The sequence below is a fragment of the Aptenodytes forsteri genome, unplaced genomic scaffold (genome assembly GCF_000699145.1).
Source record: "Aptenodytes forsteri isolate BGI_AS27 unplaced genomic scaffold, ASM69914v1 Scaffold333, whole genome shotgun sequence".
NCBI classification, from domain to species: domain Eukaryota; kingdom Metazoa; phylum Chordata; class Aves; order Sphenisciformes; family Spheniscidae; genus Aptenodytes; species Aptenodytes forsteri.
The window spans coordinates 1,411,895-1,436,046 of NW_008794542.1; the positions used below are offsets into that span (position 1 = coordinate 1,411,895).

The 24,152-nt window shown below is 39.0% G+C and overlaps 1 protein-coding gene across 2 annotated transcripts in view; it reads right to left on the reverse strand.

Annotated features, from left to right (window-relative positions):
* The window catches only part of CCDC149 (coiled-coil domain containing 149), a 46,141-nt gene extending 25,826 nt beyond the window's left edge, over window positions 1-20,315 (reverse strand). Inside the window, exons 1-4 of one of the 2 annotated variants that reach the window (XM_019470216.1) lie at window positions 20,157-20,315; window positions 19,580-19,618; window positions 7,829-7,936; window positions 2,132-2,248 (exon numbers count right to left, since the gene is read on the reverse strand). In XM_019470216.1, the coding sequence (XP_019325761.1) occupies window positions 2,132-2,248; window positions 7,829-7,936; window positions 19,580-19,618; window positions 20,157-20,216 (324 nt within the window). In that variant the 5' untranslated portion in view covers window positions 20,217-20,315. The remainder of the gene's footprint in view (window positions 1-2,131; window positions 2,249-7,828; window positions 7,937-19,579; window positions 19,619-20,156) is intronic. The other variant, XM_019470215.1, reaches the window with a different exon arrangement.
* Window positions 20,316-24,152: the final 3,837 nt, after the last annotated feature.

Here is a 24,152-nt window from a genome sequence, read left to right on the forward strand (position 1 = left end):
CTTCTTGTGCACCTCCAGCCTTCTCAGTCGGCAGAGCATGGGAAGCTGAAAAGTCCTTGACTAGTGTAAGCACTACTTAGCAACAACTAAAACATGGGTGTGTTATCAACATTATTCTCATCCTAAATCCAAAACACAGCGCTGTACCAGCTACTAGGAAGAAAATTAACTCTATCCCAGCCAAAACCAGGACACTAGGGCTCCAGGAATGAACTCAACTGAATAAGAATTTGGCAAATTTGGAGGATGAAGAAAAAGTCTGTAAGGGGGAATTTATATTAATTATGGGACTTTCAGCAATGAAGTTCCACAGAATAGGAAGAACTGAGAAAAGTACAAAATAAGCCAGCATGGAGTTGACAGGGTGAGCTTTGCTATTAAGCAAAAGGGTGAAGGAATCCAGTATGAAAGATATTCAAGGACAAAGAGCTTCAAACTTCCAAGGAGAGGAAACGGAGAGTGTGAGCAAAGTCTGCAATGAGTTGAGAAGTCTCCACTGGCACCTCAGAAAACGCTGATAAGCCAGGAAGGACAACAGAAGACCATGTGAAAAGAGGCCAGGTGATGAACAGAGAGAGTGTGAGCTTGGGAACAGAGATACTAGAGAGAATCACATTGGAAGAAGACCAAGTGCAGTCAACAGTCCTTCTGGTAAGCTAAAGTAGCACTGCACTTGTGTGAAGACTGAAAAACAAGAAATACGCATGTCTTCCTGGACCACAGAGTGGCTCATTCAGGGTGGAACTGACATTGGTAAGAATGAGTGTGGGAATAACAGAGAACACAAACCCCCCAAATTATCCAGAAAGCTATGTATCAGTATGTGACGGTGTGCTCCCCCGCCCAATCTGACCTTTATCTCCTGTAACCCTGCTTAAGTGATAACTACCAGGGGCAGTCGTTAATGGATGCTGATGGTGATACTTCGTCCATTAACGAAGTGGATTCAGGAGCCAGATAACAACACAATAGCCCTTGGTTATTGTGAGAAATACGCCCACCTAACCACAGTTATCAGTATGTAAATATGACTATGAGTCAATCATCTTACCCCTATAAATAGTGAGCAGCCCAAGAGCCCTTTGAGCTCTCCTGCACGGCAGTGGGCTACACACCAGGATCTCCCCGTGAGTAGGGACGCCTCTCAAGGTTACTCCTCGAGGTTGAGAGATGCTTTGCTGCAACAGATACTCGGTAAGCGACTAATAGCATGCTAAACTTTGAAATCTTAGCTAAGTGATATAAAGGATTGAGTGCGCATATATAATCCTTTAGACATAAACTGTTGACCAAGACTGGGACTAGGATTGGATCCAGCCGCACCTAAACTCCTCTCTGAGAAGTTTAGAAAGCAAGGGGCTCCTTTCTGAACCTCATGACTCAACGGGAGGGTCTCCCTGACAGTAATGTCTGACCCTGTCCTCTATGCAGTAAATAATCAAGTGTACCTTGCCATCGAATCTTGTTCACTGTCGCATTTACCATTGAACTTTGTTAATTCACACTTTAACTCACTGTTTTCTATCAATAAAGTATTGTTGCTTCTCTCTTATGAGTGAAGTGCAGGCTCACTCCATCTGCGACACAGTATTAGGGAAAGAGTCTGATGAATTGGATGCTGCATGGTACATAGTATTAATACAGACTTGAGGTAGGGGAAAGAGGTCTGATGCAAGAATTTTTCAAAAGATGGGAAGAAATAGCTAAGAGGCAGGAGGAAGAGGAGACAAGCAACACTTCTACAGAAAATTTGATTCAGAGAGTATCTTTAGGAGATGCATCAGCCACCACATATTGTGTTGAATACTTGTAACAGCTTTCACTAAGGAGTCTCTTTCATTGACATTCACTGACAATATTCAATTGTCACAAGTTGTTGCTGGACGTTATAAAAAGAGGAGAATCAATAACCTAGGGAAGGAATTCCTGAGATTAGGAAACTCACTCTAACCATGTATGCATGTTTAAATTAGTGCTCAATAAGAACTATTTCAGTAAAAATCCCAACACCTTCACCACTATTTGCAATGTTAATCAGCTACCAGCCCTCCAAACACAATAGAGGCAGTCATTTACTTGCTACTGCACTAGCTCTGTAAAACATGACAGTATATGCCCATTTAGTTATTACTTGCTCTCGAGCCTTCTCCAATTGTTGAACAAGGTCCTCCCGTTCATGTGCTGCGAAGTGGCGAGACCCAACTTCATCATCTCCAAGTCTTTGCTTTGCTATTGTCATTCGAAGAAGCTGCAATTACAAAAACAGATTCCGTAAGCAGAACGCAGGTTGTAGCATCAGAGTACATCTGCACTAGAAAAAGTAAAGCTGTCATCGATTTCATCTCTTCCAGGCCAAACAGCCGGTATTATTTAAACCAGAGGGAATTTTCTGAGCTGAGGGCTCAATCCCGTTCTCAGCGAAACATGCCAGTCGAACACTCAAAGCATCAACAGGAGCTGAATTAGACCCTGCAACAAGTTACCAGAGTATACAAATGATGAAAGACCAAGTAAACAGACACGTGGTCGATGTTTTTTTAGGACTGACAGGAACTATTTCTGGTCAGACTAAAACTAGAGAATTCTCAGAAAGCCATTTTCATATGTAAATCTTAAAATTCTCTGCAGCAGAGAACTCTTCCTAGTTAAGAATAAAAAGGCACAAAGTAGCTTGCCCAGCTTCATTTTACTGATACCACTTAAAACCCCACTGTGCTACATCAGTAAAGAATTTGCATTAACAGTTGCTAATACATTTGCTTGTGCATTATTTTTTTCATCTACTCACAAAAGTTAATTCATATTAAAAGCAAAAAAACAGGCCAACAACAAAAAGACTTGGCCAAAATGCTCAAACAGCTAGTGAATTCATGAGTTTTGTGACTGCTGAAAACAGTCTGAGTTGAATTAATACACAGTTATATTCAATATCCAAAGCAAAAAGCAACTACCTTTCAAGAATCATGGAGTATTAAAATAACAGTCTATGAGGCATTCAGCATTTACAGTTGTTTATACTGAGTACAACTAGGCAAAAGTGTTGCCTGCCTCATTTGTAGGAGCTCCACAGAGACTAGAGAAACCCACCACAATAAACAGCCTGACTTTCCCCATATCTTTGACTGCACCAAGGAATTAATGTACATCATTATATTGCAGAGTTAGAAAAAAAAAAATCAATCTTCTGAAGTAGAAGATTGTACATTAAAATCTATCTTTGGTATTTATGGGATGCCAGTCACCATAGCTGCAATGTGCCAATTAAAATCCTGCTGATGCAAGACAGACTACCAAAATCATGCTCCCCACTTGTTTCAGCTCCAGTTCAGTGCAAGTCACTGAAGCTAGTACAACTTGTTCTGATAAACAGTTCACTTGTTCAGGGGAAGCTGCGCCCCCAAAAGTAACTGGTTTTGGCAAACTACATTTCCCTATCCCCACAGGGAAAGTACAAACCACTGCACAGTTAGTAAGGCTGAATGGGTCCCAAGAGATATAATTCCTATTAATTTCTTTATCAAAACAAATAAGTCGAAAAGGCAACTAGCAAATCCTGGAATGGCTTCATAGCTATGGGATTTGTTTTTTTTAAATGCTAAAAGCCTGATGAACAAAGGTATGGTAACGTGATTTAATTCAGTTAGATTAATTTAATTTCTAGAATCTCTTGCTAGTGAGAAAGGCAGTAAGAAACAAATGTAATAACATTTTGAGGACTCAGTCTCGTTCAGAAAAACTGGAAACGGGAAGGGGAATCATACTTTACGAATGCCTCCAATGCCTGCAGCAGAGCAAAACTTCTGTGTAACCCTTGGCACCAGGCTGGGAACTGGATCAGAGCTGTGACTCATGCGCTATGACCAACTCAACTTCAGCCCAGGAGGGGACGAGGCATAAGATGCAATTATAACTGCAAGCAATTATTACTTGCAAGGTCAAACAGTCTGCCAATAAAAGGAGAACTCTTTATTTACTACTAATTTTGAGGCGAAAAAAACCACGTATGAAGTCTTATGAAAAGAATGCTTCAGAAATCCAAATTCAGCCAGTAAAAGCAGCATTATAAACATACATAAAATAAAGTAAAATACCAATCCATAAAATGACAGAGTGCTTCTTCCAGACAGTTGGCCAATCAGAGCATTGACAGGGCAGAACAGGCCAAGTCCTTTAGTTCTGCATTGCGAATGCCTCATGAGGCAGCACCACCTGCTATAAAATTCTTCCCTGAAAATGCTGTGACCCAAAGAGACACTAAGTGTTATGCCAGAGGGTTAAGGATTTATTTCATATATTAGTGCTTTGTTATAAACTTTATACACCTGTCCTCTGGCTGCTGCATTTTTATTTCTGTCATTCAGAAATCACTGAGGAAAGGACCGCTCAACTTCATTTTGCAGCTAGAGAATAGGTTAACGCTACCCCTCAGGATTCTGTGAACAGCATCCACAGCAGAATGGGTTTAAATTAATGGCACCTTACCAGAGATAGCTCCTGTTTGTCAAGAACCCATAGATTGCTAATCAAAACAATCCAGTGCTGCAAGCCACTAGTCTTTATTATTTGAATATCACAGCTTTTTCTTAATCAGTGTCAGCTAAAATAATTATTTATAAAGTAGCAACTCTGTAGCAGCCCCACAATGCCCAAACAGGCTTCACTGCGGTAGCTGCTGTGCAGGCTAGGAGTCCACAGACAATGCCTGTGCCGAAGTTGTACATTCCTGATTATTGATAAAACATGCAGAAGGAAAAGGGAAACAAGCACAACCAGTAAATCCTTCATGGAAGGCAGAAACCATCATATTTAGCCACAGTCACTGACAGCAATTGTCTTCACCATGTTGCCTACAAAATCTTAAAAAGTGGACCAGAACTATGCAAATTTGCTACCTTAAGTCCCAGTTCTGCCAAAACATATGCACCACATTTAACATTTCACACTGTTGCTGCATGAATGATTGTCTGCCTTATAATAACACACTGTCAGTAATACTGCAGCCATTGTTTTCCATGCATCTTCCTCTCGCTTAGCACTGCCTTTGACAGCTTACAAAACCATTTGTTTGCGTGCGTAGGAATTCAAGTGAAGGCAACTGAGTCATCTAGTCTTCCAGAAGCCTCCAGTTTTTCTTACGCTTTCCATTTTCACCCTTTTACAAGAGAGAATTCTATTTCCTAACTATCCTCCTCTAAGTTTCAGTAATTGTTCTCCAAGCATTGCTGCCAGAACGTTAGGAAGGAAAAAGATTTACAAATAACTATCATAAACATAGAATAGTTTTCATGTGTCAGAGCTGATAAGAGATTGTGATCAATCATAAAATAAATAGTCTTAGATATCTGTTGCTGGAGCACTGCAGTCTAACTATTGCTGTATTTCTGAAACTGCAGCAACAAATCCTTTCAGAGACCGCCTGAAGAAGTTTTATTATTCATGCCAACAGAATTCTAGCTGAAATTAAAGGAAAAAATTAGTCCAGTTAAACGAAATGCAAGTAATTTGTTATTGCCTAACTGATGACATACTTAACATGATTTCAACAAGTAAAATGTCACCAGTTTAAGGTCTTGCTAATCCAAGTGACCGTATCCTGCTAGTAGCAAACATTAAAGTGGTGAAAAACAAGTCAAGCTATCAAAACAATTCTTTATCAATAGAGCTAATGTGTGATATTTAAAGATTTTTTTTCTTTTTTAGTCCTACAAAGCTCTTGCCAATCAGTGACAAAGCCTGCATGAGTCACCCCTGCTCAGACACAGGCAGAATTGTTCATCCATAAGCAGCTTCACTCGCTGCAAAAGCAGCTGTTTGTTCATCTCTTGCCAGAAGTAAGGTTGACGTAGACCAGCTGGGCAGGATGCCCTCCCTCACTTTGGAAAAAGCAGAGAGAAGAATGCAGGGGAAAAATGTAAGAACAAGCAAATTATTATAGTTCTTTGTTTTTGTATATACCATGCATTATCTGGACTCCAGTGCCTGAAGTAACCCAGCTGCCAGTACAGGAGAACTGATGAACAGAACAGAATGGCTTTGGGAACAAGCCTAGAATTTTATCACCAAAGCTAGAAGGGAGCAAAATCTGACACAGGAGGAGAGCGTTAAATCCCTCAGATAGATGGCAATGCTTTTTTAGGCACTTCAAAAAACAGCAACCTGACTCTAAAATAAGCTCTATTTCTCATTTACTAGGAAAGTGAAGAATGTGTTCCAAAAATGAAAATCCTAGTCTAAATTAATCCCTGTCTGATGCAGTTCTTTCCTCCCCCTCTATATTTAGTGATGCACTATTTTGCACCTTTTGGAGAGGGGCACAGTGGGCAGAATAACTCTTTTTGTATTTTTCCATTCCTTATGAGGGTCATGAATTCAAATTCATGCCGAGAATACAGATGTCACAAAAATGGCCAGCTAATATCAAGTTAACCCACAAAGGCAAATCTAAACAAAGCCAGTTCAAGCACAAAGTAGGCGGCTCTGTGTTACCAAGATCATAGTGTTATAAGGAATTAGAATAGGTACATAACCTTGGTATTTAAATATATTGTAGTTTTACTACCTTTGTGTTCTGTTTGTACTAACAAACCCTTGTTATTTGTTCAGGACTGGCTTGGGAAAGGCTGTATGGCATAATACTGGTACTGGAGAACTGGAAGGCACTGCCTTCCGCACTGTAATATCATTCAAACAATAACATGTAAATGAAAAGAAACACTGGGGAAGCTGGTCTTTGGAGACTTGAGCAAGTTACACTGGATGCTATGCATACTACAAATTCAGGTCTCACTTGACCCTTTCCCAGCTCCCTGGACACCTTCAAGGAAGTCCTTTGTGATAAACAATGAATAAAACTGCATTGTCACAATACACTTACGTTTAAAATAAAATAAATAAAATAAAATGAACTTAAATGGAAAGAAAAAAGCCACCTGAATAATTAAAAGCGGCATCATTTTTATTCACATTTTTAAATCCCATAACTTTAAAACCGTACTTGAGGGAGGGAAGTTATTCATTATTTGTTTCATTTTTTACTTCGTTAACCACCTCGACTCTCAAATTCAACCTCTCACTAGTTCGATCTCTGAATGTACTTTTGCATACAGTTCCAGCTGTGAATGTTACACACATTTGGCTTGAGTTTAAATATTTCAATTAACAGAGACAACAGGAGTTTGATTAATACCAAATGGCAGATTTTGAGCAATGTTCCATATAATTTGCTAAATTTAGCAATAAAATAAATTAGTTATGTAAGGGTAATAGGATGAGGGCCTAATACAAAGCTCACTATCTATATTTGTGATCACCTGCTCCATATTTTTGAAGGGAAAAATTATGCCTCCCCTGGTTTTACCATCTTATCTATATTGTGATCACCTGCTCCATATTTTTGAAGGGAAAAATTATGCCTCCCCTGGTTTTACCATCTACTAAAATCTTGCGTTTTCATTGCAAAAAAATTGAAAATTATCACATGACAAAGAAAAAATGCTTATCTGTACTTATTTGTAAAAGCAAATACCACCAATAAAATACATTAAAAAAAAAATAAAGTAAGTCTGAGATCATTAAAGCAAGGCTAGGTGCAAAATACATAGTTAAGGACAACAGAGCAAAAGCAACATAAAAATATATAATAAGCTGCACTTACTGGTATCCTATACAAGCTTCTTTCGTTCTACTGTTTTGAGCATTTATTTTAATCCAAGTATTCTAGAAGTTCTGCAACCCATTATTTTTGTTTGTTTTCCTAAGAAGTAAATGCAAAACTCCAGCCCAGTTTACACATTCCATGCCATTTACTGACAACAAAAGTTTGTAATACCTTATTGTCCCCTTGTACTTCTCCCAGTCTCTGTTGAAGCTCTCTAATCTCTTCTCCAAGATGTTTATTTCGATCTTGAGCCTCACTCAGTAGTTGAGCAAGATTTGCCTAGAAAAGGAGCAAATAGCAGTCAAAAGTTAGTGCCTATGGAGGAAGCGTAAGTGGTGATTGAAAAGAAACCCTAGACTTACTCCTTATCTGCCAACAATATTTACTTTTATTGTTGTTGGTACCCAGACTTCATGCTTCATTAGAGAGAGAGTAACAGAAGTCACCAGGGTTCCTTTATCTTTAATAGTAGGAAATACATACAGCATATGTGCATACACACTCCCAGAACAGCACACAAACCACAAACAACAAAGTGAAAACATCTACACTAGTTCTGATATCTTGGCTGCTGGGAAGAGCAAAACGCAGAGTACTTTGACAATATTTATACAAAGTTGCCAAAATAATAGTTTTTAAACTTGCATATAATTAGACAAAAGGCACAGCTGAGAAATAATGATGATATAATTATATTCCCTAATAGTGTTTAGAGCAGATTCCTAGCCAGTAAAGAGGATGCCAGCCAGAGTCCCTGCCCCTATACAGAGCTGTACCATGGATATCTAGTAGCACAAAACTTCAAACATGACCTGACTTGTGTTGTTAGCTAGTACGTAGACTTCTAGAAAAATAGAGGTGAAAGCTAGAGATTCAAAACAAACACCCCCACTCCAAATAATCCAGGTTAAAAGTTATCATTTACATTAACCTACTAAGTTAGCAAGATGAGCAGTCTGATCTATAATTTCATAATTAAATTCCATCAGCTTGATCACTAATCAAAAAGTAATGCAATCTCCTCCTTCCCTATCTATGATATCTGAAAATGAGCAAATACTACAGATCAATTTATTATACTTTTTCCCCTAACAATGTCTCACGAATACACAAACGTTGACCCAGCACAGGAAAAGCCTTCCAATGACATCTCTTCTAAAAGAGTTACAATCATAGTGGCTAATGCACAGCCTTTCAAGACATTGCCTCTGGACAGCTAGGTGTGTCATCCATTGCCATAAATCTGAAGGGTAGAAAAAGAAATGGAAAAAGAAATTTCAGATCTTCTAAGCATGACTTGGTAAAGCCCCCGAGTCAATATTTCTAAGCTACCCTTACACATACTCCCTGGGTTTGAGGCCAATGCATCAAGTGACCGTTCCTAGTTCTCTCTTGGTATTTTAAGTTTAATTTTAGTTTCTCTACTTGCTGTGCTTCTCTTTCAACTCCCCCATTTCTCTGTTTTGATCTCTCTCTTTCTTTTTCAGTCCTGCTCTTTTACCCAGTCATTCTCACTACCACTTGACGTCTGGTAGGATGTTTTTGAGTTTTATCTCTGAAACTCACACGCTATCAAACCAACAAGGTGCCTGATAGCCATTCCTGTGATCTTTCCCCTTGTTTACTAACAACTGCTATTTCCACATGTCCTATTTTATACTTAAAAGAACTATCAACATGAATATAGCTATGCATGCATCTGACCATTTGCAGGATTAGCCTATTAAACTATAATCAATTGGAACTTTTGTACACTACTATATGAAGAAGCTGGCTCCAAACTCCAACTGGTCTAAAATAGCAATAGCTTCAAACTTTTAAACAGGAAAAGTAACTTGAGAAACTGATACGTCCTACTTGATGAACCACAAGCCTGATTTGCTGCTACAGCTTCTGCACTTTTGGTGCTCTGCAGAAAAAGTAATGTAAGTTTCCCACAGTTTTGGAAGAAAATAAAACATTTTTTAAACTACTGATATACCTGAAGACTGCAGATACATAGTTTGGGAAAAGAGTGCAATAGCAAAAAACCCGTAAATAGCCAATTGTAGGGCCAAAATTAAGCTGCCTCTATTTTTATTTTGAAGACGGCAACTATTCAAGCAATGCAAAAGGTTCCTCAAGTATGCTTTGGTAGAATGATTTTTTCCCCCTACATGTTAAACAAATGTGTAATAGTCATTCATATATTGAATGAATCAAGGAGCTTCAGAACGCATTCAGTCAATGGTTCTGAGAGGTACTTCTTAATGGCTGTTTAAAAGAAAGAAAACCAAGAACTCATGTTTGCAGGAAACTGTATTTAAACTGAAGTATCTATGGCTACTGCTCAGATGCAAGTTTTTTTTTTTTTTTTTTTTTTAAAGAAAGCTGACTTTCAATAAAGGCCGCCCCAACCACTGGACTGAGTTAGTTAAAAGGAACATGATTTGCCCTCTCCGAAACACTTCTATTTATAAAGTCCCTTTTTATGATGGATTTGAACAACTCCTAACACTGCAATAGCACATGTAATTTCAACACCTGGGAAGAACTCAGTCTCACTAATCAGTGTTTACAGCCACAACACCAGGATTCTAGCAGTCTGTAGTCAAAACCCGGCTCCCAGTAGCTGCAGGAAAGGCATTACAATGCCTATACTAAATCTTCCTGCTCAGATTTATTTCCTTTAAAAGTATTTCTCTGGGATTGCAATTCTATGCTGAATTTTATTTGTCAGTCATATAAATGACTTAATGTGACAAAAACCTTTATACTCGAGACAGGGATTTTGGAAGAAACTTTAAACAAAGAATTTTAGACACCAAAATAAAACAGCCTCTTTTAAGCATGCTAAGAGCATTACAATGAGCTAAGTATAGACTTGCTCCTTAATGCAAAGCTTCTATTATACTTCTGTTAAACTAAAACAACCAAGCTATGTCACAGAAGTAGGCTCCAGCAATTATTCATTTCCCGGGCTTAGAGGTTCTATACAACTGTAATTTAAATTGTTCCCAGTTTTAAAGGTTTTGGCAAGACCTCCATTAAAGCTCTCAGTTAAATGTGGATAGAAGAAGAAATATTTGATTTTCAAAAGTGCTCTACTGGGCTTAAAGAAAGCCAGCCAAGAGGATACATTGAACCACACCTGGACTTGGTACCATTTCTTTGGCATATATAAGAGAACATACCATATGGTTGAAAGATGATAAAACTAACAATGGAGGACTGGCTTCGTGAACCTGTAAGCATGTATTTTTTGAAGAAAGGGGAGAAATCTATGCAAGGAGAAAGGTGATTCATTTTTCCACCTGGCAACTTCTTTTCAATATTCATAGAACAAACACAGAATTCACTTAGAAATTTAAGACAAGTTACTTCAGCAGACAATAAAGCTCATATCATTTACCTGTGCAACATGGAACAACTCTCTGAAAATTAGCCAAATTCAGTGTCTCTAGACTCAACTTCTTCAACAGTTTCTTTTGATTCTAGGTGAAGCCTTAAAAAGGCACTGTAACTGCCAGACTTTACTTCCTTCACTCACACTATTCAAAACTGATTCCAAAGTACTGATGAAGAGAGATTTCTGAGCCATGAGTAACAGGAGGGAAAGATGCAGAGGTCTATACCTTTCTGCTGCCTCATCTTGTCTTGCCTCTGCAACAACCCACAACAGTGGAAACTGTTTGTTTCTCCTACCCTCTCTCAATGCAACTATTTGTAATACTAAATAACAGATAGTGCTTCATTCAAGTTTCTAATTGACTGCCCAATATCAGACAATCTTTCTGGAGCTCTGTCCACCTCTGGTGACGTCCAGTTTCCGGTAGGTATTCTTGAGCCTCTGCAGCACGATAAGCTATTTGTTTTACATCCATCTGTCATGGGGAAGAGCGCGTGTACGATCTGAGCGCAATCCAAACCCCCATAGACATAACAAACTGTCCCCACATTCCTTTTTCCTCTGACCAAAAGCAAGTGCGACTATTGACAATGATGCCACCAGAAGGTAGGATGAAAGGTGAAAAAGATTGATCTGAGAGTGCCAAGTGGGAAGTGCCTACCTTTATTACATAGGGGGGAAAAAAGCACCATAAATCACAACAGACCAGAGAGTGAAAGATTCAATGGGATGGGATCACGGACCTCACCCTTCTCCACTTAGACTTTGTTAAAATTTGCAAGAACGTTTTTGGGATAGAAGGTGGAAGAGCGCCTTACTTTTAGCTACAGATGAACATCTGAAACTACTGACAGAAATACCTATAAATATTTAACATAAGCCAGTGAATACCTGTCAGACAGTAACAGATCTTTGCTCACTACTGACCAATGACCCAAGAAGAAAGGGGGGGGGGGGGGAGGGGGGGGGGAACTCCAAATAGTCATCCCTGGCATTATGCACTACATTTGAATTTGGCTCCTTTAACAATTTTGCAAATATAGCCACACATACACACAGTGTTATTTTTCTTCACACCACTTTAAAAATGATGGATAGTAACACAGTCTTTAATATAGCGCTCAATTCTCTTGCACATAAATCTTATCTGACACTTAAAAAAAGAATTTAAAAAAAAGGACTTTCTGCCTTTACATATGCACTACATTTGAATTTGGCTCCTTTAACAATTTTGCAAATATAGCCACACATACACACAGTGTTATTTTTCTTCACACCACTTTAAAAATGATGGATAGTAACACAGTCTTTAATATAGCGCTCAATTCTCTTGCACATAAATCTTATCTGACACTTAAAAAAAGAATTTAAAAAAAAGGACTTTCTGCCTTTACATACTGCCTGAAAAAGTAATTTGGCAAGGGGAAGAGGGAGAAACTTCCAACGTGCCTTTACAGTTTAAAAATATTTTTAAATACAAACAAGCATTTCTATACTGCAGTTTACAGTCTTTTATGTTTCTTTCAGCCACACCTTCAAACAAAGAAGAACACTGAATTATAGGGCTGTGTCCTGGTTTCGGCTGGGATAGAGTTAATTTCCTTCCTAGTAGCTGGTATAGCACCGTGCTTTGGATTTAGGATGAGAATAATGTTGATAACACACCGATCTTTTAGTTGTTGCTAAGTAGTGCTTACACTAGCCAAGGACTTTTCAGCTTCCCATGCCCTGCCAGCGAGAAGCTGGGAGGGGGCACAGCCAGGACAGCTGACCCAAACTGGCCAAAGGGACATTCCATACCATGTGACGTCATGCTCAGTACATAAACTGGGGGCAGTGACCACTGCTCAGGGACTGGCTGGGCATCGGTCAGCGGGTGGTGAGCAATTGCATTGTGCATCACTTATTTTGTATATTCTATTATTATTATTATTTTCCCTTCCTTTTCTGTCCTATTAAACTGTCTTTACCTCAACCCACCAATTTTACTTTTTTTCCCCCCTGATTCTCTCCCCCATCCTACTGGGGGCGGGGGCAGTGAGCGAATGGCTATGTGGTGTTTGGCTGCCTGCCGGGCTAAACCACAACAGGCTGACAGAAAAAAAAGTTTGATGAAACATTAAGCACACTTGGTGGGTGTGACTGATAGCAAATTTAATTGCAGTTTCTCCTCCAATGTATTCATACGATTGCAATGGCTGAATTAATACAGAAAAACCTGCTTTGCTTACTAACTACCACTGTTCACTCCCAAGGTAGAACTGACGACCTCCCCTAGCACTAGCTTCCTTACGATAAAAAGCAGAAATTACTGTATTTTTCTCTTTAAGTTGAAAAACGATGTAGAGAAGACTTCTGAAATTATAGATCCTGGGCATACTAAACAAAATACACTTAATACAGGTCATATTTCCCCACAGAAAAACAACAGCAAAAATCAAGGCCTAGCCAAGCAGTCACTTGACATAAAACAAGAGAAGAAGAAAATCCTCTCCTTCTCTGAGTATAGGCCACGCTGAGAACCAGGCAGGAATCCCACCACAGAAGCACACCAGTCAAAACCTGACAAGGCTCTGCAAAACAAGAAAGACTCGCTCGCGCTCACATACCTTCAAGACACTCAGCAATCGGAATTTTCATAGAGCTGATTAATAGAACCAAAAAGCCATTTTAGCAGTCCACATACAAAATTAATACTTTTTCCCTCCTTTTCAACCAGTCTTCTGTGTATTAGCTTAGCATAGTGTTGGACAGTACCAAACACCACCCAGGCGGACGTAGAGCATTTGCCAAAGGCTGACAAACAAAATAAGGTTAGCATCAACTAGATTCCTTTAAGAGGCCAGTTTTTGCAAAGCAACTTGTTAACATACATCATAAGCAGCAACCAAGGGTGTCAGTATGAACTACCAGTATCGTAAGAAGTTACTTGGCAGAAATTCCTTCACTGTCAAGGTTCAATAAGGTAGTTCAGTCCCCCTATACTTCATAGAGGCATCAAGTTTTTGTTGACAGCAGATGAACGTAGTCAAAGAGAAATGATTAATTTGTACTTATACAGAGACTACTATACTAGGATAGAAGAAAAGATTGTTTCATTGGCTTGTTTTATCAGAAATATTTTAGCTGCTTTGATCTTAAGGACAACTTGAACTTTGAGATAATGCACAAAAAGAATCAAAATCCCTTAAACATTTTGAGTGTTCTGACTAATTAACAGAATATTTATCGAGAGTATTCAGGTGCAGGGGTGTGGAAAAGTGGCTCTCTATTCCATCAAGGTAAGACACAGCAACCAGAGAAGAGGATGTTGTACACATCAGGTCTGAACAGCACTCTAAATTTTAGAGGGACTATCACATCTATTAAAATCAGCATTTTGTCTCTCCTAGCCTCATGTTTACTGCAGAATCTACGTGTTGAAGAAACAACAGTGTCACTTCACAAAGCATGACTCCTAGTGTGGCTAAGAAGTTCTGGCTTTTGCATACTGTCACCTGCTCCTACCAATGGAACAGCAAATTTCAGCATGCAGAAACCAAAATCTCTCCACTGGCTATGCTCTCACACAGGCACATTTTGAAATCCATGGGAATATTGCGCTCTGATGCATTGCCAGGGCAAACGATCGCACTGTTTGCCATCTGCTATCTTACACTATGGGAGTCAAACACATGCACCTACAAACCAGAGCAAAGCACACAAGTCTCAGTTTGGCACACGCATAATGTTTTTCATCTTCAAACCCTCTGAAGAGAGGAGGAAATCACATTAATCTTCATAGCACCCTTGTGAGATAAATACAAAATGATTGCTTACCCTGTAGTGTACTTTATCTGAAGATTTTATCTCACGGGACTCTGAATGCAGCTTTTGCGCCTTAGCACAAGACTAGCAAAACTTCCTGAATTCATTAATTAACAAGAAATAGTCACACTATAGTCACACTAGTCATTTTTTTCTGATGATGTCAAAAACGGTCATAACGTAATCCTTGAAGTTTGTTTCGAAAGTCAATTGTGACAGCCGAGTACATTAAGCTAGAAGCTGGAAGTGGAAGGGATCAAAATAGGTCCATTTGTGGTATGTCACAACATACTCCTGTCTGGAACCTCCGGGCCTTCTGATGCTTGCCCCAAAATGCTACGCTCATGAACTTACTCATTAGCAGAAGTCAAGCTGAGTGAGTGGGCAGCATGCTGCTGTGATGTCAATGATCGCTGAAGCAGAGTCTTGGCTTGAATGAATCACCTTGGGACACCTACAGATAACTATAACAGAGTTAAGGACCACAACCTTCAGGAAAGATGCACACAGGTTCTCTGATGAGACTTTTTGCCTGGCAAAAAGAGTAACTATCAAGATGGGCTCTATACTAGGACTACGTTATCATTACGTTATGAGGCTCATTATTAGGAGCCTCAAAGAGGGTTCTATGACCATGTTGAGCAACTGCTCAACAGTTGCTTGGAAAACACAGGATGCACTTGACTACATGAGGCAAAAGTACTTTGCCAACAGGCTGGCCAACTTCATAAGGAGAGCTTTAAACTAGAAATAATGGAGGAGGGAACAAGGAGGTTTGGGATGGGTTAGGCAAGCCAAGAGCCTGGGATGATGGGAAGAGAAGGGACACAGCATTCACAAAACAACTGAGCTGAAGTATAATCCCTTTGAGTGCAGGCATGTAACGAAGGAAGTGCCTGTAGAACAGCCCTGTGGGGAAAGCTCTCAAGCTTGTACTGCAGAACTGGCACACCTGGATGCCCCTCAGAGGCCTCTACTCTAACACATGCAGCACGGGGAAGAGTTCGAAGTCTGTGTGCAGTTACAGGGCTACAATCTCATTGGAATCATGCAGAAACGGTGGAATAGCTCACGTGATTGCAGTGGTGTGATGGAGGGATACAGGCTTTTTAGGAAGGACAGCTGGGAAGGTGAGGAGGGGGTGTTGACCTTTATGTGAGAGAGCAGCTGGAATGCATGGAGACCTGCCTTGGGACAGGTCAGGAGTCAGTTGAGAGCTTCTGGGTCAAGATTAGCGGGCAGACCAACATGGATGCTCTTGTATTGGGTATCTGCTATAGATCTCCTGATCAGGAAGAAGTAGTAGATGAGGCCTTCTTCACACAACTGGAAGAAGCTTCATGTTCACAGGCCATGATCTTCATGAGGGACTTCAGTGACCCCAGTACCTGCAGGTATCTGAACACAAAAAAAACCCCCAACACTTTTCTATTGTGAGAGTGGTCAAACACTGGAACAGGTTGCCCAGAGAGGCTGTGGAGTCTCCATCCTTGCAGATGTTCAAAATCTGACTGGACACAGTCCTGGGCAACCTGTTCTAGGTGGCCCTGCTTGAGCAGGGGCATTGGACTAGTTGATCTCAAGAGCTGCCTTCCCACCTCAACCATTCTGTGATCCTGTGATGTTTAGCTCCATTTAATTTGATTCCTCATACATTTAAAATACAAATATAAGCCCTTGCCAGTGAACATATGCATTGCGTCTTTATTCTTGACACACAGCCCCACTGCAAACCCATTATCTCCAACTGAGTGATCTCACTGAGATCAAATTAAGCAAAGCATATTTAGAACTGTGGCCCAGCACAGCCATTTTCCTAACCATGCATTTTACTTCACCTTTGTTTATTCAAAGGATCTCATTTGTATTAAAAAAACCTTCCATTTCATATAGAAGGTCAAAGGATTCACTGCTCTGTTATTTCAAGGACAAAGCTTCTCCCAAACTGAAGTTATACTGAAAATTTAAGCAATGTAGACAAAAATAATAGTCAGTATAAATCAAGCTAGAAGTCCCATCGATGTTTTTTTGCTTTAAGTTTCCCAGCATGGCAACACTGTCCAACAGATATCTAGTATTTTTTTGCCGATGTCATAAAAACATTCTGTATCACAGCAAATGCATATAAATGTATACCACTGTAGAATGGTAGAATTTCTATTTATATAGGATGCACAACAGAGGCTCCGTAGACAGAGCAACATTTTAACATTCCTTCCAAAATGGGGAGTATCTATTGTTTACCATCTCTGGTGAATTTTAACATCAAAATCAACTCTTCACTATTTCTATCCTCCTGAAACATTCCACCCCTCCATTACTTATCCAAAAATTACCCTACACCTGACACGACATGCAATTACAAAACTACCTTCAACCACAGCATTTAATTGTGAATGTTTGATAAGAGGGGCCAGGAAAGCACTGACCACGATAACAACACTAATTTTAAAACACCTACTGCAGGAAAAGGGATTTCAGTAGCACAGTTTCTCATTTCCTGCTTTTGTTGGTTGTCGGAAGGCGATACACATGGAACAATCTTTGGATTATGTCAGAGATGTGTACCACTGCACACACAGCTTTGAGAGGGAAAACATTGCAGAGCACTGCACATTAAGGTACCTTTAAGTAACACCAATTTTACAAAACCACATTCTGAGTTAACTGCTTGCTGATAGAAATTGCCTGGTTACATGATATTTCCATACGAAACATGAAAATTCTGTGCTGCAAAAGAGGGAGAGAAGGCATGGTGTGGAAAACGATATTTTAAGAAGTCACAAAGCGTAATTGATAATAAAGGTGAAAAATGAAGAGATGAAGAAGAAAGTAGCAATTCCAACCCACCTATTACATTTAAGGTTCTAGATTGCAATTTCAAGAATAATTTCTCAGTTGCGGTAAAGAAACATAACAGATAGCAAATTGTTCAGCATATCAAGTTTTTATCTCATTTCTGACCATGAGAACAGCATGCACTTTTGTGTCACATAAAATCCATTATAAGATCAGGGTCTCTGTTTTTATAAAGTGACTGAGGTCACAAACTTCTCCCAGCAGGCAACTAGGCTTCTGGGCAAAAAAGGGATGGAAAAAGTCCAAAAGAGCACAGAGAACTTCACTCTTTCTTAGATGAGGAAATGCTAAGAAATGTACATACAGTAATAATGGAAAAATATCCATAACTTTATTATTCTTTGACGCATTTCTCAAAGCAAAACTATATTCTTCTTCAGAAAGGTTGCCCTAACTACTCCAGATTATCCACCTTGTATGCTACAGACACTTCTCAGGAGAATGAAAACTCAAGAATTGCACTAACAGCCTATTACTGTACAACCTAAGGTACATATTGTCCTTGAGGGAGACCTATAAATGACCCCATCTGAGAACAAGATTTTCTTTCTTTCACTGTTACCGAGCATGCATACATAACTTTCTCACAAAAAAAAGACTCGTAGCTAGATTATTAAATGGCTTTCCAGGCACTTACCATGGTAAGATTTGCCAAAACTTAATATAATTGCAGCTTCTGAATTTAGACTGAATTTTGCTGGTATTTTAGAAACAAGTGTCAGATTTATTTATTTTGAAAGATGGAAGAGGAATTAAAACAACATCCATGGGATGGCAAATCTCCCTTCCTGCTTATCTCTGTAATGACCCATATACTGGATTGGTTTTTTTCCTTTTAATTGTATATTCTTCAGCTCCAATTTTAGTAGTCAGAATGCACAAACCTATATCTGGTCATAAACTTTTATTAGAATTCTGTCAAAATAACAGAATTTCAAATAAATTATGCTAAATAATGAGGAAGTTAAATGATCCTACGCTGAGCCACTGACTTCTTGGCAGCTATTTGTTTAAGTGCCTGAAGGAGTAATTATATTGCCTCTGAAAGTTTAGTTTAAAACAACCAAAACCCTAAGCCCCTAACATTTTAAGAAAACAGCAAGAACTACATGCAAACTCCCGGGGAAAGGATGACGAGTAAAACTTCTGACCGACTAAGAGAATGCAATAACCATGTTTTAAACACAGTTAAAAGACTTTCAGGACTAGCGATTACAGTAACAATTTTTGTTATTTTGGGTTCTCCTCTCCCTGCTCACACATTGTGTTTTGGGTGATATTTTTCTCTAAACATTAAGATAATTTTAAGATGTGACAGCCAACAATCTGTAACAGGGACACACTACATGGATCTCCGGGGGAAAAAAAAGTGACCAGGCAAAAAGTTTTTCAGGGGAACCATAAAATGCAATTACCATTGATCTTACCATTTACAACTCATAGAGCCCAAGTGACCTGGGAGAGTACCTAATGGAAAACAGTACTCACAACAATAAATTAACAACTATGGGATGCAGACATTGCATTCCCAAATTGCTTTTAAGTATGAGAAGTCCTGTCAGAAACCCATTTTAGAACTCAATACAAGAAGGATAAACAACAAGGAGAACAATCTCAAGTCTCTGTACGCTGACCAATTTCAGTCTCAGGTGAACATAAAAGCAATAGCCGTATATTCTAATTAATGACAGTTCAGGTATTTCAGAGTGAAACATGTTTAGACAAAAGCAGAAGCCACAGTTTAAAGACTGAGCTTTTCAATAGACAAAAATGTTTGCTTTTTACCAGATTTTGTAGTTTACATTTTCACACTTTTGGAAAGTACTTTTGTAGCAGATAAGTATCATCAACTGAAAAATAAATCCTACCTGTTTCCTCTTTTCAGGCGGAAGGGATGGATCCCCATCCTACAAATAAATGGACATATTTTATTGGGAACTTATTTCTGAAGCCAGCAACTATATTAACTTTGTGGATCAAAGTTTAAAACATGTACTTTAACTAAAATGTTATCTAAATTGTTTCTAGAATACTGCATCTTGATTAATATCATTAATACTAATTTAATCTCAAAAAATTGTCAAAGGCTGAAGATTTGTTTACATTTCTAGAACAGCAGGTCATTACAAATTTATGTTGCATTATTTTTCATAACGGTACATTAAGTTGCTGTGGAATAATAATACTGTAGTCAGTTTTTAAATGGAATTATGACTGAAACTAATTTCCTCAGAGCATGCACTGTCTTTCTGTGTCTTATATAACAGGCACTACCTCATCAATGCGGAACAAATGAGTAATAATATGATCAGGGCTGTACAACTGCAGGACTACTGTAAACAAGTACCTAAACATTTTTACAGCACTCATTATGGACTCCTTTTGATTTTTTTTGAGGTTGATTCTTGTCCCCCAATTATACAGTATTCATAAAGAACAACCTACAATCAGCTCCCGATACTTCTTTTTCAGAGACTGGTGTCGTTCCCGCAACTGGTTGGCCATAAGCTTGTATTGGTCTCTTTCTTGTTGACAGGTGTCCAGCTCTTTGGAAAGGATCAGCAATGCCTCCTTTTTACTTTCGAGCTTCCTTTTACACACCAGATACTGCAGAAGAGAAAAAAAACCCATAACTGTAACAAGCCATTCCTACCCCAGCCAGTACTGGATTCAAGAGGCACAAGTTTTTCTCTGAAAAGATGGAGGAAGACTCTCTGCACAAGATCAAAGTCTGCCACAAGTCATCTTAGCTTATTAATAACAATCACAGGAAAGAAATCTGTTGTATCAGAAGCCTGAAATGCCTTTGTAAGGCCACATGCTCACCTGACCACTGTGAATTAGAAAATTCAGCAACTTGAGTTTCTCCTCTTTTTCCTCATATGCAAGAGTATGAGGAACCTCACAATTTGACCGGCAGCCCTGGGAAGGCTGCTGAAAGGAAGAAGCCTTTGTAAACTCCCTTTTCTACTGCTGTCCACAATACCCAGCTCTCAGTTAGAAACCAGCATTTCCCACCTCATTCCCCCTTCCCTCCTCCCCGCTACCAGCAATGTCCTCTGGGCTCAGCCTCCCACCTGGACAGGGAAAGAGGGCCATGTTACAGCAGAAAAGGTAGCATGAGTGGCAACCAAAATTTGCCTTGAGCCTGAAACAACTGCAGTGCGGTACCCTATCGGCACAGGTAAAAGAAACTAATTTAGCTGCGATACTATATGCACTTGCTTGTTGAGTGAAAAGAACAGGAAACAATGCAGGAATATTGCAAGCACCTGAATGGGGAGGGAAGACAGAGGTGAGCCTTCCTCTCCAGCCACCGCCTCTTATGCGTAGGGCTCATGCACAAAGTAAAACAGAACTTGCAAATCTTAGCTGTTCTGCATTAGTCTGATCCGCTTCATTGCCTTTCCCCACTGAGAGGAAGAGAAAGTAACGTGTATGTCATCCTTTCCTGCAGTGGCTAAATGTTACCTATCAGAAGTTTCAGGCAACTTTTTCCACTTAACGTGATGTTCAATCAGCAGATTCTTCTTATCCATCACTTGACACTGCTCATACTAAAGCATATGTTTCTATTTCTGATGTTACTCACATAACACGTGGCACTAAATACTTTCTGAATGTGCTCTGCAAGAGACCAAATATCACAGCACTTGTGAAACCAATTTATAGTTTCATTATATACTCTGACAAGAATACTTTGTCATTATGGGCTCTTGTACAAAGCAAGAGCATCAGCACTTCCATACTGTTCAAGTCAGTGCTGTTCTTTGGGACAAAAATCATTATTCATATGTACTACTTGCTTGGAATTGACTTTGTTAACCTCAATTTCAAGTCAATGAGAAAGGGAAAAGAGAGTTTGGTATATTAGTACAGCCAACATTTCCCCAAAATGGTAAATGTTTAGTTGCAAAAAAGTGGGAAGGGAATGAGAAAAGCAGTGCCAAGAAGGATTTGAACTTACAAAAAGGACACTTCCACCTTGGATTCATTTTATTTCTGGCAACACTGAAGTTGAAATCCTGCCATAAATTTTCTGGATTCTGATGCCTTGGCATCAACTTTACAAAGGCAACCTATGTACTTATGTCCTTACTGATACCTTACACAAATGTCAAGTCTACTGATGAAGCACTGAAAGGTATCAGAAGCTAAACTTTAATATTGTCAGCAAGTTATTATAGTGACATGGTAAACCTGCTTCAAAATTGATAATATAATTCCTTACCTTACAGTGAAATATTTGCCTCTGACAATCTCTCTTCTGTTTTCCAGTTTCATCTTATGTCTTAGTCAATTCCAAAATATGCCTTCACTAAATTGTTTTTAAATACTAACAATCTGATACAGTAATTGCGAATAAAAACGAGTAAAAGCAAACCTCACAATCACTTTAAAAAACCCAACAGCCAAACGCCTGAACCAAGTAGCCTGTACTGTTCCTTTAACCACCAGGAAGAATGAAGCTGGCCCATCCAGCCAACTGCTACGTGGAGCAGAACAGCCTATACAATGTAAGCCCTGCCATGGTATATGAAACAGTGTACGAGAGAGCTGGAAGCTAACTGGAGCATGTAGCATGTAGTATAAAAAATAATACTTACCCCCCCCCAGCCTATACAATGTACACAATGGGAGGGGAGCAAAGCTAAACATCTTGCCTTAGGACACCCACACCACCAGCAGGTGCCTCTGAGCCCTGCCACGAGTGCTGGTATATGAAACAGTGTACGAGAGAGCTGGAAGCTAACTGGAGCATGTAGATAAGACTATAAAAAATAATACTTATCAGGCAGGAAATGCAGACCTAGTGCTAAACAAATCTTGCTTCTGCCATGAGTCACAGCTCTCCACAAAGGATACACTCAAAGCATAAAAGAAGGCTTCACCTTTCACAGCAGCACTGGAGGGGGCAAGGCAATTCTCCATTATCTATTAGGTTGAGGATAATGAACCATAAACAGATTGTGGGGACAGTTGTGTTCAGGGTCTAAATGAAAAGGTATAATGATCTCCTCCTTGTTTAAAGTATATTTTAACTTGATGAATTATATACTGATGATGTGCCATACGGAAGGAAGGGACTTGGCATCTCTCATCAATGTACTGTTTGGATTTTACTATAAAAATGACCACCTAGAAGACTTTTCGAAGCCATTGTTACCTTTTGCATATATTGACTTTACCAAATAAATGGGATAAAAATAGTAATAATGTAAAGTATTTTGTTTCCATGGCCTTACGGTACAAGAAACAATAAAGCCACAGCATTTCTGTGGAATTTGATTATTTGACAGAGCTATGTTTCCAATTCCCATTACTATTTTTGAAGGAAAAACAAATTATACAAAGACAAACCTCAAAGAGGTTATTCAGTATATATGCTTCTGAATGTTAAAAAAAAAGTACTAATAATGGCCATAAACTGACCGAACAACTGTACACCAGAAATGGATTCTACTCAGGGAAACAGCTGAGTCCCACCAACAATTTCCCATATACGGACAAATAAATGCAGCAAAATTGCTTTGTTGTCAAAAGAAACACAGGATTTTAACAGTCTTTTTGGAGCAATGCAAGCAATAAGGAAAATTTTCTGATCTAGTCTGAAAAAAGCATTCAATAGATGCTTCTGGCATTCATATAGAGATTTCTTCCTCTGCAATTGAAGGAAAGCCTACGTCTCACCTACTGTCTATCAGTGAGACAAACAAGTGAATTCTGTTATGCACTATAGTTACTACAAAATATTCTTAGTGTCTTTTGTTTCTTTTTAATTGATGTTCCAAAATAATCTTTTAGTTTAAAAAACAGTTAACCAAGAACCAGCTGCTATACTTCCAATCTAAAAGCTGCAATGTACAACTTTTCATATCTGTCTAGTGACTTTTATCTACCAATTCGCTGTTATCGGCAATAAAGCAAATTATAATTGCTACAAGGAAGATCATAATAATTAAAGGAATATATATGACATCCTACATTACTGCCTGAACTGCTTTAGAGCCAGATAACTACTTCAGTGAAATTGAGTAAAGAGAGACTGACATTACAGGAGAGTGTAACTGCTCCAAGGTGACCCTCTAACATTGAACACTTACTATTTGTCCATTGCTATTTTTAGTGACAAATCTGGATAGATCTCATTAATGACGCCATAGACATGGTCTAATAATCTGATGAAGCTGGGACACTGTCAAGGTTTTAGACTTTCTTTTTTTAAACCAACAAACACACCAAATTCCTATCACAAAATAATTTCTTTTAAATTTGTACAAATTACTGGCCTATACTTGGGTATTTAACGGCAATTAGTGCCAAGAAGGAAAATACCTAATTTTCTGAGGGTAAAAGTAGAGATACTATCTCCAAACTGTGCTTTGGAATCACTGTGGATCATGTTCTGCGTTCTCTCAACACTCCAGGACCTAGTGTCCT